Source organism: Lactuca saligna, chromosome 1 (assembly GCF_052625555.1).
Source record: "Lactuca saligna cultivar CGN05327 chromosome 1, ASM5262555v1, whole genome shotgun sequence".
In the NCBI taxonomy this organism is placed as follows: Eukaryota; Viridiplantae; Streptophyta; class Magnoliopsida; order Asterales; family Asteraceae; genus Lactuca; species Lactuca saligna.
This window is the reverse complement of record NC_136417.1, coordinates 39,434,257-39,450,800: the sequence shown is the minus strand read 5'-3', so window position 1 is coordinate 39,450,800 and position 16,544 is coordinate 39,434,257. Positions and strand designations below refer to the sequence as shown.

At 34.7% G+C, this 16,544-nt stretch overlaps 1 protein-coding gene across 1 annotated transcript; it reads left to right on the top strand.

Annotated features, from left to right (window-relative positions):
* The first annotated feature begins 14,038 nt into the window (after positions 1-14,038).
* Positions 14,039-16,031, top strand: LOC145033524 (glucan endo-1,3-beta-glucosidase-like). The gene is made up of 2 exons (XM_078982124.1): positions 14,039-14,152; positions 14,855-16,031. The coding sequence occupies exons 1-2, from the start codon at positions 14,098-14,100 to the stop codon at positions 15,805-15,807; spliced, it is 1,008 nt and encodes a 335-aa protein (XP_078838250.1). The 5' UTR covers positions 14,039-14,097; the 3' UTR covers positions 15,808-16,031.
* Positions 16,032-16,544: the final 513 nt, after the last annotated feature.

Below are 16,544 nucleotides of genomic sequence, written 5' to 3'. Positions count from 1 at the left end.
CCTGGTTCTGACCAACCCACTGAGTCACCACCTTAACTCACAGACTCGACTCACATCCAGAAGAGGTTAGGGTTTAGACCCGACTCGCCGAGTCCAAGAACAGACTCGTCGAGTCCAACTTCATCATTTTCATTCTGTTGATTTCAGTCCATTCCATTGCTTCCCAATCGTAGTTCTGGACTTCTAAGGCTAACATCACACGTAAAGTTGCTAACTTTACGTGCATGCAAAGGGTTATGAAGCTAAAACACCAAATCCATGCAAAAATGGAGGTCTATGACATAGAATGGAGTCATGGATGGAAAAAGCTAACAACTCTTAGCTTCTATAACCCAAAAGTACTCAGATTTGAAGTCTTCTTCGTCCTCAAAGGCACAATACTCGAATTGGCCTTGGAAATGGCCGAAAAGTGACAAAATCTAACTAGGAAAGGGAATCTAAATGAGCAATAGCCAAGGTATGAGCTTCATACCTTCAAATGATCTGAAATATCACATTAACTCTGGATCTACTGCCCCTTCTTGAATCACCAAAGGTTCCTTTCTTCCTTCTAGCTTCAAACCACCCAAAAATGGAAAGGAAAGCTTGAGTTCACTTTAATGGAGGCTTAGGGTTTCGAGAGTAGGTAAAAGGAGTGATGGAGGCTGGCTTGGAGGCCTGAAATAATGCTTAAATAGGGTACCAAGTCTGAAAATTAGGGTTTCCCAACCCAGACCTGATTCGCCGCGTCAGTCCCTCCGACTCGCCGAGTTGGTCACTTAATCTCAATGTGGAACCCGCTTTAGGGTTTTCCTTTCCTTTCTTGGTCTTCCAGATTCCGGGTGTTACAACTCTCCCCCACTTAAACTATACTTCATCCTCGATGTCTGCTACGACTAGCTGTCATGCAATTTGTTCTCGACACTCTTGTCCGAACAACACCTCTCCTACCAACCATTTCCATTGGCTTTCCGTCTGTTTCTTCCACAAAATAATCCATGAATATAAGAACCCTGATAACACTCTAATTACCATCAATCCTGAAAACACGGCTCTTACCCAACCGATCAACTAACTGCCCCATACAAAAATCTCTTATCAATACTGCCCCCGACTGAAAATTCTGTTGTCTCTTATCCGCCTTCCGGATGAACCGAGACCACCCTGGTCCTAACTAATCTACAATCATTTGGGTCACCAGACTCCCACCGGTTACTGAACCTAATCTCAATCGCTTCGTCACTCCCAACGACTCCCGAAGGAAACTTCTACTATCTACTACTGTTTTAATTACCTTGCCACCATGGCTCTACAAATTTTGGGATACTCGATCCCCTATCTTGACCGCAAGGTCTCTACCAGGTCCTACCTGCCCTATTACTCACATACGGCCCTCGCCCACGGGTCTCACACAACTATACCTTGGAGCGGACCCTCCCAAGGTCTCACCTCTTTAGGGCCATGCAGACCAACTCCCTAATAATCTTCTATGAACTATCCTTTCCTGATTCCTATCATGCTAAATAGGAAATATGGGCCTCACCTAAATTCCACTAACTAGGAGATACGGGCCCTCGCCCCCACTCCTCTGACTTAGGAGATACGGGCCCTCGACCACACTCCTCTAACTTAGGAGATACAGGCCCTCACCCACATTCCTCTAACTTAGGAGATACGAGCCCTTTCCCACACTCCTCTAACTTAGGAAATGCGAGCCCTCTCCCACACTCCTCTAACTTAGGTACTAAAAACTATTGCGACTAACCCGTAGTCTCACTACACTCTCCAGATTACCTCTACTACTGTCTGCCAATCCGAAGGCATCCCATGGCGGTCGCTTTCACTATCTACGCCCTGACTCACTCGAACCCCACTGGCAATCCTCCCACCTGGTTTTTCCCAAACCAGACATCTGTAATTGCGAAAACGTGAACTCTACGCTGAGAATTTTCCCAAACTCCCAACTCACACAACCACTTGAACTGTCTGCCTTCCTAATGAGAATGCAAACTCATCCGGAATCCACACTCCCTTCTGCTCATGAATCTCTAGGAGAACTCTCCCCCACTTCGATTCAAATTGATCCTTATAGTTTATTACTTGGATAGGATTTCCAACCCTCTCAACCATCTAATAACTAGCCATCTCATTACCTAATATTCACTACTGCTAATGATCCACATCTCCATAGTACCAATTCTGATCCACCTTTGAAGATTAATAGAATACTTCCAGAATCCCAATCACACACTTGCTACAATGACTGCATCCTGAGAACCTACTCTAAAGGAAAACCTTCGAACTACTACTCTAAATTTCCAAGGTATGTAGATGGCATTTAATCCGAACAGAAACAAGGATAATTCATATATAAACACTCATCAAAATTTAGTACCATAACAATATAATCATGCATAAAAATTAATCAGGAGAACAAAAGATACGCACCTACAACATCTGGTGCTGCTCGCGGCTCCACTGTAGATAACTGAAAGCCCTGTTCCTCCCTGCCTGCGCCTCAGCTTGGCCCTGACCGCCATCAGTGATCCTCAAAGTTGCAGGGGCAGGTTCCATCACCTGTCTTGCTGGAAACAAACTTGGACATTGAGCCTTCTTGTGGCCCCTCTAACTACAATGGAAACATATCAGGTCTGATCCCTGAGTGGTGGTAGCAGTACATTCCCTACTGAAATGACCAGTTCGGCCACACTTAAAGCAGCCATAATCACCACTAATACCACTCCTGCACGCACCCTCATGCGTCCTGCCACACCTGCCACAACGACTTCGGCCTCGAACATCCCCCGATATCCCGTCTGGCCCCTTGGACCTCTTGCCGGAACCTGTAGCTACCTGAACCTCATTTGGCTTCCTCTTCCTTTCCATCTCCAAATCGATCTCTCTCTCCCTAGCACGAGTAATCATATCCTCCAGTGTCTTGCAGTTGCACCTGCTCACAAACTGCCTGATGTCACTCCTCAGCATCTCATGATATTAGGCATTCTTCATTTCCTCATCTGCCACATACTATAGGACAAGAAGGGCCCTCTCCCTGAACTTGGTGGTGATCTCCGCCACAGTCTCTATCGTCTGCTGGAGGTCCTGGAACTCCCGTGCCAACTGCTGCACCTCAATAACAGGTGCAAACTCATCCCTGAACCTAGCCGAGAAATCACTCCATGTCATCACATCCAACGCAGCATCATCCCCCATGGCATGACCAACCTCCTCCCACCAATCCCGTGCTCTGTCCTTCAGAAGACAGGAGGTGAGTCTGACCTTGTCCCCCTCGGGACACCGGCTCGAACGGAAAGCGTTGGCAACATCGGGCAACCACCTGCTGCTAGCAATGGGATCTCTAGCCCCATGATAATCTGGTGCTCCACAAGCTCTAAACTCTTGAAATGTCAAGGTATGCGCCCCAACCAAAGCCATCATCTCAGTACGAAAAGCTCCCAACTTCTCATCCGAAAGCTCTAAAATACCTTCCTTGACCGTACCACAGATCACAGGAGTATGGTCTACAATACTGCGCGTGATCTCAGCTGAAACAAACTCCCTCATCTGCTCCTCGAGCTGCTCGGTTCCTGAACCCGAGCCCGATCCTTCTCTGGCGCCTGATCTGCCCACTGGTCTCTCACACAGCATTACCATGCTAAAAACACATAACACCAATCATCAGATCACAAATCACTACTGAGGGATCGAACACACACTACAAGTTTCCCGGCCTTGTCTCGGCCCTTCTTGAATCGAGTACGGATCCTCTGCTTTTAGTAGTACGGGCCCATACTACCTTCCACATCTATCCGTACTTTCCTCAAGAATTGCCTTAATTCCTCCAAGTCACTTCTACTAACACTGCTCTCAGGACTAATCTCATCCTAGGCTTGCCCTAGGGTATCCTCCATCTCACTCCGTCCTCAGTTATTGAAGACATCCCAGTAATGTCAACTAGCTACCTCGTGAATATAGCCACATGCAATAGAGATCAGATAATCCTTCGAGTAAAGGACTCATCCCTAGAATAGTTAGACTCAGACAAGAGCCGCGCAATAGGGTCAAATCTATCACTCTGAGTTTATCCAGCATGTGCTACATGTTACTTAAGCATATTCACTTAATATCTAACTCACATTACTAAGATTTCCACTTAAGCACAAAGCAAGCACATTCAGACAATGGGAAAAACTAACCACACAATTCAATCAAACTGCTCTATATCATACACATAAATCTATACTAGCATGCAATTCATAAAGCTCATACACATATAACAAGCACATAAGGCATCCTTCCTAGATCCTTGGTCTTAATCTAGCATGCAGTTCTCATACTCATAACATAAATTTTATGGGTATTTTGGGGTACATACTTGAGCACGGTTGATTGCATGCACCACACCCTTTTCTCTTTTCAAGTTCTTTTGTCTTTTCAAATTCTTTTCCTTTTCTCAAAATCCTTTTTGTAAAAATGATTTTCTTTTGAAAACTTTTCATACCAAGTCCTCGGTTTGAGTTCAGACACACCCGAGAGTGTATCTGAATCCCTCAAACCAAGGCTCTGATACCAACTTGTAACATCCAAAAATCAGGACTAAAAATTTCATTAAAGTTTAAGTAATAAAACCACAAGTCATCAAATCATTCTGCCAAAAAAATAAGTATCTTTGTTCCAAAACATTATTATCATATTCTAACATCCCAGGCTGAGTTAACAATGGTGTGTGTCATGCGATCAACCCGAGCTCTTCCCTCTAGTACCGGAAGTAGCTGAAACCAAAACTGAAAACCGTAAGCACGAAGCTTAGTGAGTTCCCCAACCTACCACATACCCTGGATAATCCCATACTGCAAGCATTGGGCCACGCCCGCTACTTTGGGCCTCACCCACTACAATGGCCCAGCCGCTCCAGGCCTCGCCTGGCTTCGAGCCGTGCTAGGTTATATAGATATGTTTCTCTTAGGCCCCGCCTGTCTCTGGGCCCCACCCGCTAAACACATACAACCTATAACCATTATATATATATATATATATATATATATATATATATATATATATATATATATATATAACATGCAACTAATCCTTATCTACTGTATTCCTATCCTAAGGCCTCGCCTATCTTGGGCCTGGCCCCTGTCCTGCAACTGGTGAGTCATGGAACTCCATCCAAGCTCCTGTTGTTAGTGAGATAGGGGCCCCCATCCAAACTCACTACTTTCTTATCTCGGGCCTCGCCCCTGCTCAACTACTAATGAGATACGAAACTCCATCCGTACTCTGCTAGTGGTGAGGTACGAGACCTCGCCCACACTCACCTCCCTACCAGGCACATACAATTATCACACAAACAACAAGTATAATCTAACATGCAAACATTCTTTTGGGCTCCCGCCCGGCAACGGGCCTTGTCCGGAATATCATACTAGCATACAGTGCCTAGGGCTAACCCCTAGGTCTTCCTACTCATAAACTACAAGGGTCGGCATTGTGACCTTAAACCCATTCACACAAAGGGAAAACTCACCTTGCACTGCTGAAGCTCTGACTGATACACTTCTGAATGCTATCTGAAAACTCCCGAACTGCTGCTCCAATAGCTCCCCGAGCTTCAATATCAATATAACACTTAGTCCCAAACTGACTTCCAGAAGTCAAACTAAGTAAACCATGGTCAAAGTAAAAGTCCTATTAACCTTCTAGGTTGACCCTACTCGCCGAGTCATCCTATTGACTCGGCTAGTTCATGAATTCAGAAACCCCTATAAATCGCGACTTGACTCACCGAGTCACCCCGCGACTCATCGAATCCTTCAACTTCTGAGTCCTAGTCCTCGTTCTGACCAACTCACTGAGTCACCACCTTAACTCACTGACTCGACTCGTATCCAGAAGAGGTTAGGGTTTCGACCCGGCTCATCGAGTCCAAGAACAGACTCGTCGAGTCCACCTTCATCATTTTCATTCTGTCGATTTCAGTCCATTCCATTGCTTCCCAATCGTAGATCTGGACTTCTAAGGCTAACATCACACGTAAAGTTGCTAACTTTAGGTGCATGCAAAGGGTTATGAAGCTAAAACACCCAATCCGAGCAAAAATGGAGGTCTATGACATAGAATGGAGTCATGGATGGAAAAAGCTAACAACTCTGAGCTTCTAGAACCTAAAAGTACTTAGATATGAAGTCTTCTTCGTCCTCAAAGGCACAATAATCGGATTGGCCTTGGAAATGGCCAAAAAGTGACAAAATCTAACTAGGAAAGGGAATCTAAATGAGTAACAGCCAAGGTATGAGCTTCATACCTTCAAATGATCTGAAATATCACACTAACTCTGGATCTACTGCCCCTTCTTGAATCACCAAAGGTTCCTTTCTTCCTTTTAGCTTCAAATCACCCAAAATGGAAAGGAAAGCTTGAGAGCACTTCAATGGAGGCTTAGGGTTTCGAGAGTAGGTAAAGGGAGTGATGGAGGCTTGGGTGGAGGCGTGAAATGATGCATAAATAAGGTACCAAGTCCAGAAATTAGGGTTTCCCAACCCAGACCTGACTCGCCGAGTCGGTCACTTAATCTCAACGCGGAACCCGCTCCGACTCGTCGAGTTCACCCATGGACTCGATGAGTTGACCCCTTTGACTTAGGGTTTTCCTTTCCTTTCTCGGTCTTTCGGATTTCGGGTGTTACAATGAAAGGGTAATTCTAAACTTCCTTCTCTATGTAAGAAATCTACATGTTGACAAAATCACAAACCAAGGGTGGGGGTTGTTAATTACTTACTTACACCCAAGTACTAAAACAACATTTATAAAAAAAAAATCTAAAATCTAGAGCTTGATGCTTTATTCTCATTGTACCCTACACACTTTTGTTCACAATACTATGAACATGGGAAATAGCGATAAATAAACCCATGAAACAATAAGTACTACTAGTGTTATATCACATGATATTTCACTTTCTTTAGTTTGAAAAAATATTTGGTCTTTAGAGGATTGATATTTTCCATGTTGGCAGGTTGTCCTATAAGGTAGATTGCAAGAAGGTTTTATGGCTATGGCTGCAGTAATGCATGTATTTTTCTTGGTCAATTACTAATTTCAACTGTTGATCTTCTCATCATTGGTTATGTTCATGCTCGCCATCTCTCAGTGAATCAGTTGATATTTGTTTTTTTTCTTTTAAATATGTTTAAGTTTTTTTTTGTCATTTTGTGGCTTGATATATTTGATTGAGTAGCTAACCTAGTTTTCATATGGTTCGTGTAGCAGGTGCTGGTGATTTTTAGTTGGGCAAGATTGAACTTCTCAAGGATGCATGCTCATTGAATTTGAAAAAATAAGGTGATTTTATGGATACGGATGAGATAAATGATTCATAGGTATCTATTATTTTTTATGAATAATGTTAAATGAATATTCTATTAGTTTGTATACTTTTAAACTTTACGTGATGTGTGTATAATAGAAAATTGATTTTCTGTTATGATATGTTTTTTAAATTCAATAAAACAACTATTTGAACAAGTAAGATCTTCTTTTCGGGTTCTATTTTGGAATTTATGATTTGGATTTAGGGTGTTTCTGTTTTATAACAAGTTTTGTGTATATTCATGTGATGAATTTCTATAGAGAATTTCATGATCAAATTGACATGGATCAGAAACTATCTTTCTGAATTCTAATTCACTTTTGAGTATATTTCAGGTCAATTTTGTAAATCCATTAGTGCAATCACCTATAGTTAATGATGTGGCTTATAAAACAATGGTGAAGATAGCAAAATGTCTTGTTCCAATCATTGAGTCTATTTGAGAGAGTAATGCATGTATTTATCTGTGTCATGTAAATATGACCCTCTTCCAGTCGATTCTTTTAGTTTTGTTTTTCCGGTAAGAATTACTAATTATTCATATCACATGACATTAATCAATATAAGATTTTGAGAAAATACTAACGTTTCTTGTACTTTTGTTCAATAGATAATGGAGAGAATACTTTCATCTCCTAAGAATACATGGCTTCATGGTGATGTAATTCTAATGATTTTCCTACATATAGGTATAATATTACCCCTCCCCTGACGTAAAATGCTTTCAGTTAAGTTTTTAATTATCTACACATTATTATTTCAAATTTCATGTTGATATTTCTAATTATCAAAACTATGAATTATATGTAATTCACATATGAATCAAATGTAATTTACATATATTACATGTAATTCACATATGAATTATATGTGATTCGTAAGTAAATCACAAGTGATTCATATTTAAATCACAAGTGAATCATATATAAATTACATGTGATTCACATATAAATTATAGATTCACAAGTAAATCACATGTGATTCACATGTAAATCACAAGTGAATCACATATGAATTACACGTGATTTATATGCATCTCGCATATAAATCACATGTAATTTACATATAAATCGCAAGTGAAGCACATATGAATTACATGTGATTCACATGTAATTTACATATAAATCAAATGTATATCACAAGTGAATCGCACATGAATTATATATGATTCACGTCTAAATCACAAGTGAATCACATATGAATGATATGTGATTCACATGTAATTCACATATGAATCACATGATTCACATGTAAATCATATATAAATTACATGTGATTCACAAGTAAATCATAAGTAATTCACATATAGATCATATGTAATTCACATATAAATAACATGTAATTCACATTTGAATCTTTTATATAAATATATATATATATATATATATATATATATATATATATATATATATATATGTATATATATATATATACATATATATATATATATATATACACACACACACACACATTTTTGTGAGTATTCTTGTATTAATCAATATTTTTTTTTCTTGTAGATTTTGAAGAATTTGTAGAATATATTGAAGAGGCGAAAGTGATACATTGAAAAAAAAAAACATGGAAATCTTGACACAAAGAAATGATATCACTTTAAATCTTTGTAGCATTTTTTATGTTTTTTATTTTTTTTTGTATCGAATAAACTACTTGTATTTTTGTGCTTATATATTAGTTAATAAACATGGGTTTTTTTTATGAAAAAATACGCATATATCTTCCTAAAACATTAAATAAATTTGTTAAAATAATAATATATTTTTTTTAATTCTAGTTTTTTAAAAATTTATTGGTTATAAAAAATTGCTCCTTTAAAAAAATTATTTTTTCAGATTTTTTTTTAAATTCATGCTTTCTAAACTAATTAAAAAAATCTACATTTAAAAAAAAAATGAAAAGTACTATTTTTATAATACAAAAAAAAACATCAGAAATTTTGATGTATTATACTAGTTTTTAGATTGTTTTATTATATTTTCAAAAACACCAAAAATTAAACATTAAATAGGATTGGTAAAATAGCGATAATGTCCTTAATGAATTAATTTTGATCCAACGTTTCACATTTAGTTTTCGGGTTCTTGTGAAACCATAAGTTCTCAACTTCTCAACGGATCTCACCCATATATATATCCGATAATAAAATTTTTTTAGTAGGAAGGTAAGAAGTTTTTTTTTCTACATATTTTTGCGACGAACAAAAGAAATGAATCACTAGATAAATCAAAAATAACATGATTCGCCAAAAATAATCTCAAAAAAGCATACCGGTGATTCATTTATACAATGATTTCGTTGTTATTCAATAAAACTGTTATAAAAGTGAATTTTTTCTTAATTTTACTTAAAAATGAATTATGAAGATGTTTTTTTGGGAATTTTTTCTTGTGAATCATCTTACCTTTGAATCAACTAATGATTGATTTTGTATGTTCGTTAAAAAAATATGTAAAAAAAAAAAAAAAAAAAAAAAAAAAACTTGTTACCTTCCTACCAAAATTTTCCTTCTTTTATATATATATATATATATATATATATATATATATATATATATATATATATATATATATATATATATATATGAAGTCTTTTTAGGTATTTTGTCAAACAATAAAAAGAATTACCAACTTATAACATTTTGAACGTTGGATAAACTAATTCAAACATTTGATTAAATTTATCGTTTACACTACAATAATCTAATAAATTATAAAATAAAAAGTTAAAAGCATTTTATAAAGCATAGCCAAATACCTTTTTATTTATTCTTCTTATATGTTTGGAGTGTTTTGCGTTGTATAATATTTTATTTTAAGCCACCATTTATATTTACATACTTAATGGTTATTATCATTTAATTAATTAATATATTTTATAATATATATATATATATATATATATATATATATATATATATATTCAGGTTCATTTGAGATCATTCTAATTTTGTGAGACCGTGAGACCAAATCTAAAATATATTTTAAAATGCAAAATAAATGGAAAAATCCAAAAATTCTTTTTTTAAATATTATTTTCGGAACTTGAATTAATTAATAAAAATTAAAAAATAAATAAATAAATAAAATCCCGTTTTTTTTTAAATACGTGAAATATTCTAAATAGAATATTACACGGATATATTCTAAAAAATAATTTTAAAATGCAAAATAAATGGAAAAAATCTAAAAAAAAAAAAATTTAATATTATTTTCGGAACTTGAATTAACTAACAAAATTAAAAAAATTAAAAAAAAAAATAGGTGAAATATTCTAAATAGAATATGACACTGTACATATTCTAAAAATAATTCTTTTTTTAAATATTATTTTCGGAACTTGAATTAACTAAAAAAAATTAAAAAAATACGTCTCACGGTCTCACAAAATTAGACCGTCTCACATGAACTTATATATATATATATATATATATATATATATATATATATATATATATATATATATATATATATATATATATATATATATATATATATAGAAGTAAGTTCATGCGAAAATATAAATATCCTGCGAAAACGCGAAAACAACTTTTATCTTATGAAAATTAGATACATGTACTATAAAAAAATAATTTTATTAGCAATAAATTAAAGATAGTAAGTTTACATTAGATGGTGTTATGATAATATAGATTTAAAGACGGTTTTTATAATTATATTTTTTTTACGTCCTTAATCATTTTTAAATTCATGTTTTCATAATAAAAATGTTAAAAATCATACTTTGCTAATATGAAATAGTCTATCATCTATCATCGATTATCATCACGTATTTCAAAGTTTGGATGAATTATTTTCCAAAATATAATGTTGAGGTGACATAATATCATATGGTTTTCGCGTTTTCGCGTTTTCGCAAATTATTTGCATTTTCGCATGAACCCTCCCCTATATATATATATATATATATATATATATATATATATATATATATATATATATATATATATAGAGCTAGGTTCAAATGTTTTTCTCAAGTATTGTGTGCCAAAATGCACCAATGAGAATTCAAGAAATAATAAACAATTAAATAAATCATTTAAGGGTATTGTGGACCTTTTATACTTTTAATTAAGGAAATCATTTAATTAAATCTTGCAATTAAGGAAATAGAATAAGTATATTTGACCTAGCCTCTCTCTTAAATCGTGTCTAATAAAACCTCCAGAATCCTCAAACCTTTTTCACTCCTAGTTCACCAACCGGAAGATGCGATTGAAAAATTCTTCAATGGTGGAAGATGCGAAGGAAGGCACTCAACGGTTCTTCGTTCCTCTCCCGTCGTCGGCAGCAAAGAAGATCAAGGGGAAGATCCCCCTGTGCTCATCTTCGTCGGATTAAGGAGGAGAAGCACGATTGGAATCAGAAATCGGGAAGCACTTCCATTGATTCACCGATTCGAAGGAGGAGGATGAGGAAAATATTGATTCCATGAAATCCTTTATCGCTAATCGAGTCATCTATCATCAAAATCGATTCTAATCTTATTAATTGATTTTGTGTTTGAACTAAATCAATCTGTTGAACAGAAATCGGGGAAAAGCAACAGCAACAGATGGCAGTGAAGAGGTTCTCGGTGCCTGTTGTGGAGTCTACAAAAGAAGGTGAAAACAAAGGCAACAGTGGATTTTAGGTCGTCAACGACACCACCAAGAAACTGAATTGTTATGCTCTTGTACTAATCATAACATGTTTTTTTAGTTGTATCTCGAGTTCTTGACCACCAAGAAACTGAATTGATAAGACTCTCACTAATTTTTTTTGAAGAAATTGAAGAAGCACACCAAGTGTTCGATAAAATGCATAGTTGAAATCTAGGTTTTTTTACTGGTTATGATCATATTATTTGGTGTAAAAATAAACCATTTGTTAATTGTTAGTAAGAATTTCAATTGGAATTCAGATACTTGTGTAAATGAATTTCAATGTCTGCCACATTCTATTAGAATTGTTAATTGTTTATATGCATTATGATAGAATTTTGGTTAATTGTTTATATGTATTTTCATAGAATTTCAATGTCTGCGACATTCTATTAGAATGGTTGTATTGTGTACTTTAGAATTTATAGTATGTTTTTTTAGTTACAGCTTAAATGAATCATTCTTGCAGAATGTCTTTCAGAATGATGTTAGTAACAATCATCAATTTGATGCCTATTATTCACAAAAGATTTTTAAAAGAATGTTATTTAAGTGCATTTTGTAATGTTTTCTGTCAGAATTATGATAGAATTTTGGTTAATTGTTTATATGTATTTTCATAGAATTTCAATGTCTGCGACATTCTATTAGAATGGTTGTATTGTGTACTTTAGAATTTATAGTATGTTTTTTTAGTTACAGCTTAAATGAATCATTCTTACAGAATGTCTTTCAGAATGATGTTAGTAACAATCATCAATTTGATGCCTATTATTCACAAAAGATTTTTAAAAGAATGTTATTTAAGTGCATTTTGTAATGTTTTCTGTCAGAATTTATTTTATATAAATGTATTCTATTAGAATGTCTTTACGAATGTTTGTTAACTAGTATATTTGTTTAACGGATAATACTAACGAGTAATGTATCTTATTCTTTCAGAATTGCGTAGAGAAGGAATTCAATATTGATTATACAAGAAAAATATTTGGAATCGAGTTCAACAACAAGTATATATGCGAAGATCAAGTGGATTATACGAACCATTGAAGAAGATCAAGTGTATTTGTTCAATAATTGTATATTCAAGAATGCTATCTTTTAAGAATTTTATTCATCTTTGATGATATTCTTTTAGAATATGTATAACTATTTTAAATGTATAAGGATATTAGTCTGTACGAATATGAATGAATTTGTTTTTTATGTCTCAAATCAAATATTTGCATTGGAAATATATTTTGCAAGAATAAAATCGAAAATATATTTACTAGTTTATGGTTTGCATTCTATCATTCTAACAAAACAATATTCTATTAGAATAAAATTCTGAAAGAGCATCATTTAAACAAAAAATATTCTGACAGAATAAAATTGGTAAAAAATTGAAATTGAATTAATTAAAAAATTCAGATTTTTTTTTAAATTAGGATAATTAATCATCCCTAAAAATCCGAAAATTTCCTTTTATAAATGTAGTTAATTGTCCAAAATACCCTTTTGCTTAAAATTGTGTGATTATATGCTACATGTTACCCCATTGTAATATCATACACTCTCAAATCATATCCATTGATTAATTTCATCCATTGGTCCAGATTTGTGCATTCTGGCACACAATACTTAGTAAAAACAAAATAACCTAACTATATATATATATATATATATATATATATATATATATATATATATATATATATATATATATATATATATATATATATATATATATATATATATATATATATATATATATATATATATATATCAAATAACAAGCTACATAATATGTTAAACGTAATGATAAACATAATGAAATGGTAAAAATTTGTAGTTTGTTATACGAAATTAAAAATATACATATTACATTAACTAACAAGTTATAGAAAATATTTGGCATTTGCTAACAATCAACTTACTATTTTAACATAAAATCTCGTTGACCATTATACCTCGTGTTTTAACCATATTATTCACCCATTCGTCCAATTTTCCAAAGCGACTTGTGGCTTTTGTCCATTATATATATGGTTGATTGGATACCACGAAAAATATCAAAACCGAAGCCATGGCAACAATGCTCATAATACTCGGCTTACTTATGAGTCTTCTCGTATCCATAGGTTTTTTTTTTCGTCACATTCACGAATATGATTTACATTTTTCATATATATTTTATATATTCTGGTATATTATCTGTATTGTTTTCAAATAAATGTTATCTAGTTTTCTATGATTTTAAAAAAATATCCATATATCCAAAATTTCGGATGGAATTATTGATAGTAGTTGCTCAGATTTTTGGGTATTGGGTATTTGCACTATTCAAAGATTCCTTTTATTTAACGACGGATCAATCAAATGTTGAAACGTGATATTCGAATATGAGTCAACTTTTTCATTTGGTAGTGTTAATTTTCGAATGATCACGTACACTATGTGAATTTAATGGAAGCTGGATATTCTAAATAAGTGTTTTTAAATTTTAATTTTGTAATTTGTTAATAAATATTTATTTTGCAGAAATTCATATAAAAGAATGTGATAATAAGAATATACAGTACATATTTCTAATGTATATATTTTTATTTGTATGCAGTAATAGTGTTAAATAAACAAGTTCTTAATACAATCTAGTTGTCTAAAACCAGTATGCAATTTAATGGTCTAAAACCAGTATGCAGTCTAACTGTATAGTAGGCAAAATATTACTATAAATTTCGGTATCTAAAATTAACTGTGTTGGAGATGCTCTAACTTAATGGTAGTTTATGTGTGATACAAAAAGATGAACCATGCATATTCTAATGATTTTAGTTTTACAGATGCGCAGGTCGGCGTGTGTTATGGCAGAGTCGGTGACGGTTTGCCGTCACAACAAGACGTCGTGAACCTCTACCGGCGCAACGGCATAACCAGAATGCGAATTTATGGTCCAGATCAAGCCACTCTTCAAGCCCTAAAAGGAACCAATATCGAACTCATGATCGGCGTTCCTAATGATGCTCTGCAATCCCTCAATGATCAAGGTGCTGCAAATACATGGGTCAGAAACAACATCCAAAATTACCCAGATGTCAACTTCAAATACATCGCCGTTGGAAATGAAGTCGATCCAAACAACGGGGATAGTCGATTCGTTAATTTTGTACTTCCAGCGATGCAAAATGTTCAAAACGCCATTAACGCCGCTGGCCTGCGGAACCAGATCAAGGTGTCGACGGCAACCTACACCGGTCTGTTAGGCGTCTCCTATCCACCGAGCAATGGCGCCTTTCGTAACAATGTACAGGGGTTTATGGAACCGATAATCAGATTTCTTGCCGGAAACAACTCGCCAATGCTTGCCAACATCTACCCCTACTTTGCCAACCCTAGTTCCAATCTCCCGTATGCGTTGTTTACGGCGCCAGGAACAGTTGTGACAGATCCTAATAATGGTCTACAATACTCTAACATTTTTGATGCCATGTTAGATGCTCACTATGCAGCTCAAGCGCGTCTTGGTGGGGGGAATGTGCAGATTGTTGTGTCGGAGAGTGGTTGGCCGTCGGCCGGCGGCAATGCAGCGACAGTAGATAACGCTGGAACTTACTATAGGAACTTGATTAGGCATGTCAGAGGAACAACGGGGACACCGGCGAAGCCTGGAAGGTCTATAGAGACGTATTTGTTTGCAATGTTCGATGAAAACAGGAAACCTGGTGAAGAATCGGAGAAACATTTTGGGGTTTTCTCCCCTGATCAACGACCTAAATATCAGTTGAGCTTCAATTAAGGAAAAGTAAAAACACCATTTCTGAAGCGATGAAGAATATTACATGCATAAAATAAAGTGGTTTTCCACTACTTAATAAAGTGATGATGAAGTAAAGATGTTTAGTTATCTTTGATGTTGTTTTTGGTATTCTTTTGATAGGGAGTTTAAATATATGTATTGAATAGGGGACCAACTTTGTTGTACTTGTATCCAATATCTAAATAAAAACTTTGTTAAATATATATTCAGCTAGAACTAAAACCTTAAACCCTCTCATCTACCTCATAACCAATTTGGCAAACGAAAACAGTTTGTTTAACCATATATTGCGACATTCCCGTTTGTTTTGTTGGATTATAGGAAAGTATGATATCTTCGACGATTGTTGGGCAGAAACTTTTTCATATTGTGTCACATCCCTCTATTAGCCATCCCGATCGAAGACCTCAGGATTTAAATTGGGTCATCTATAAGGAGGTGTTTACCAAGCATGCATGAAGCATATTTATGATTTTTCATCTCTTTATCGATTAGGAAATCATGTATGATGTATCGACAACATATTAGCAATATATAATGATTTAATATATGGTCTTTTCAAAACATGTAACTATATTATATGAAATTGGGTTAACCACTAGCATAGAAGAGGTTTAATGATGCGGTTAAAATTATTAGTTGATACGGTTATTAAACCATACCGATAAGTACATTATCATAAAGTAACATTATTTGTTGATGTGGTTCACAAACCG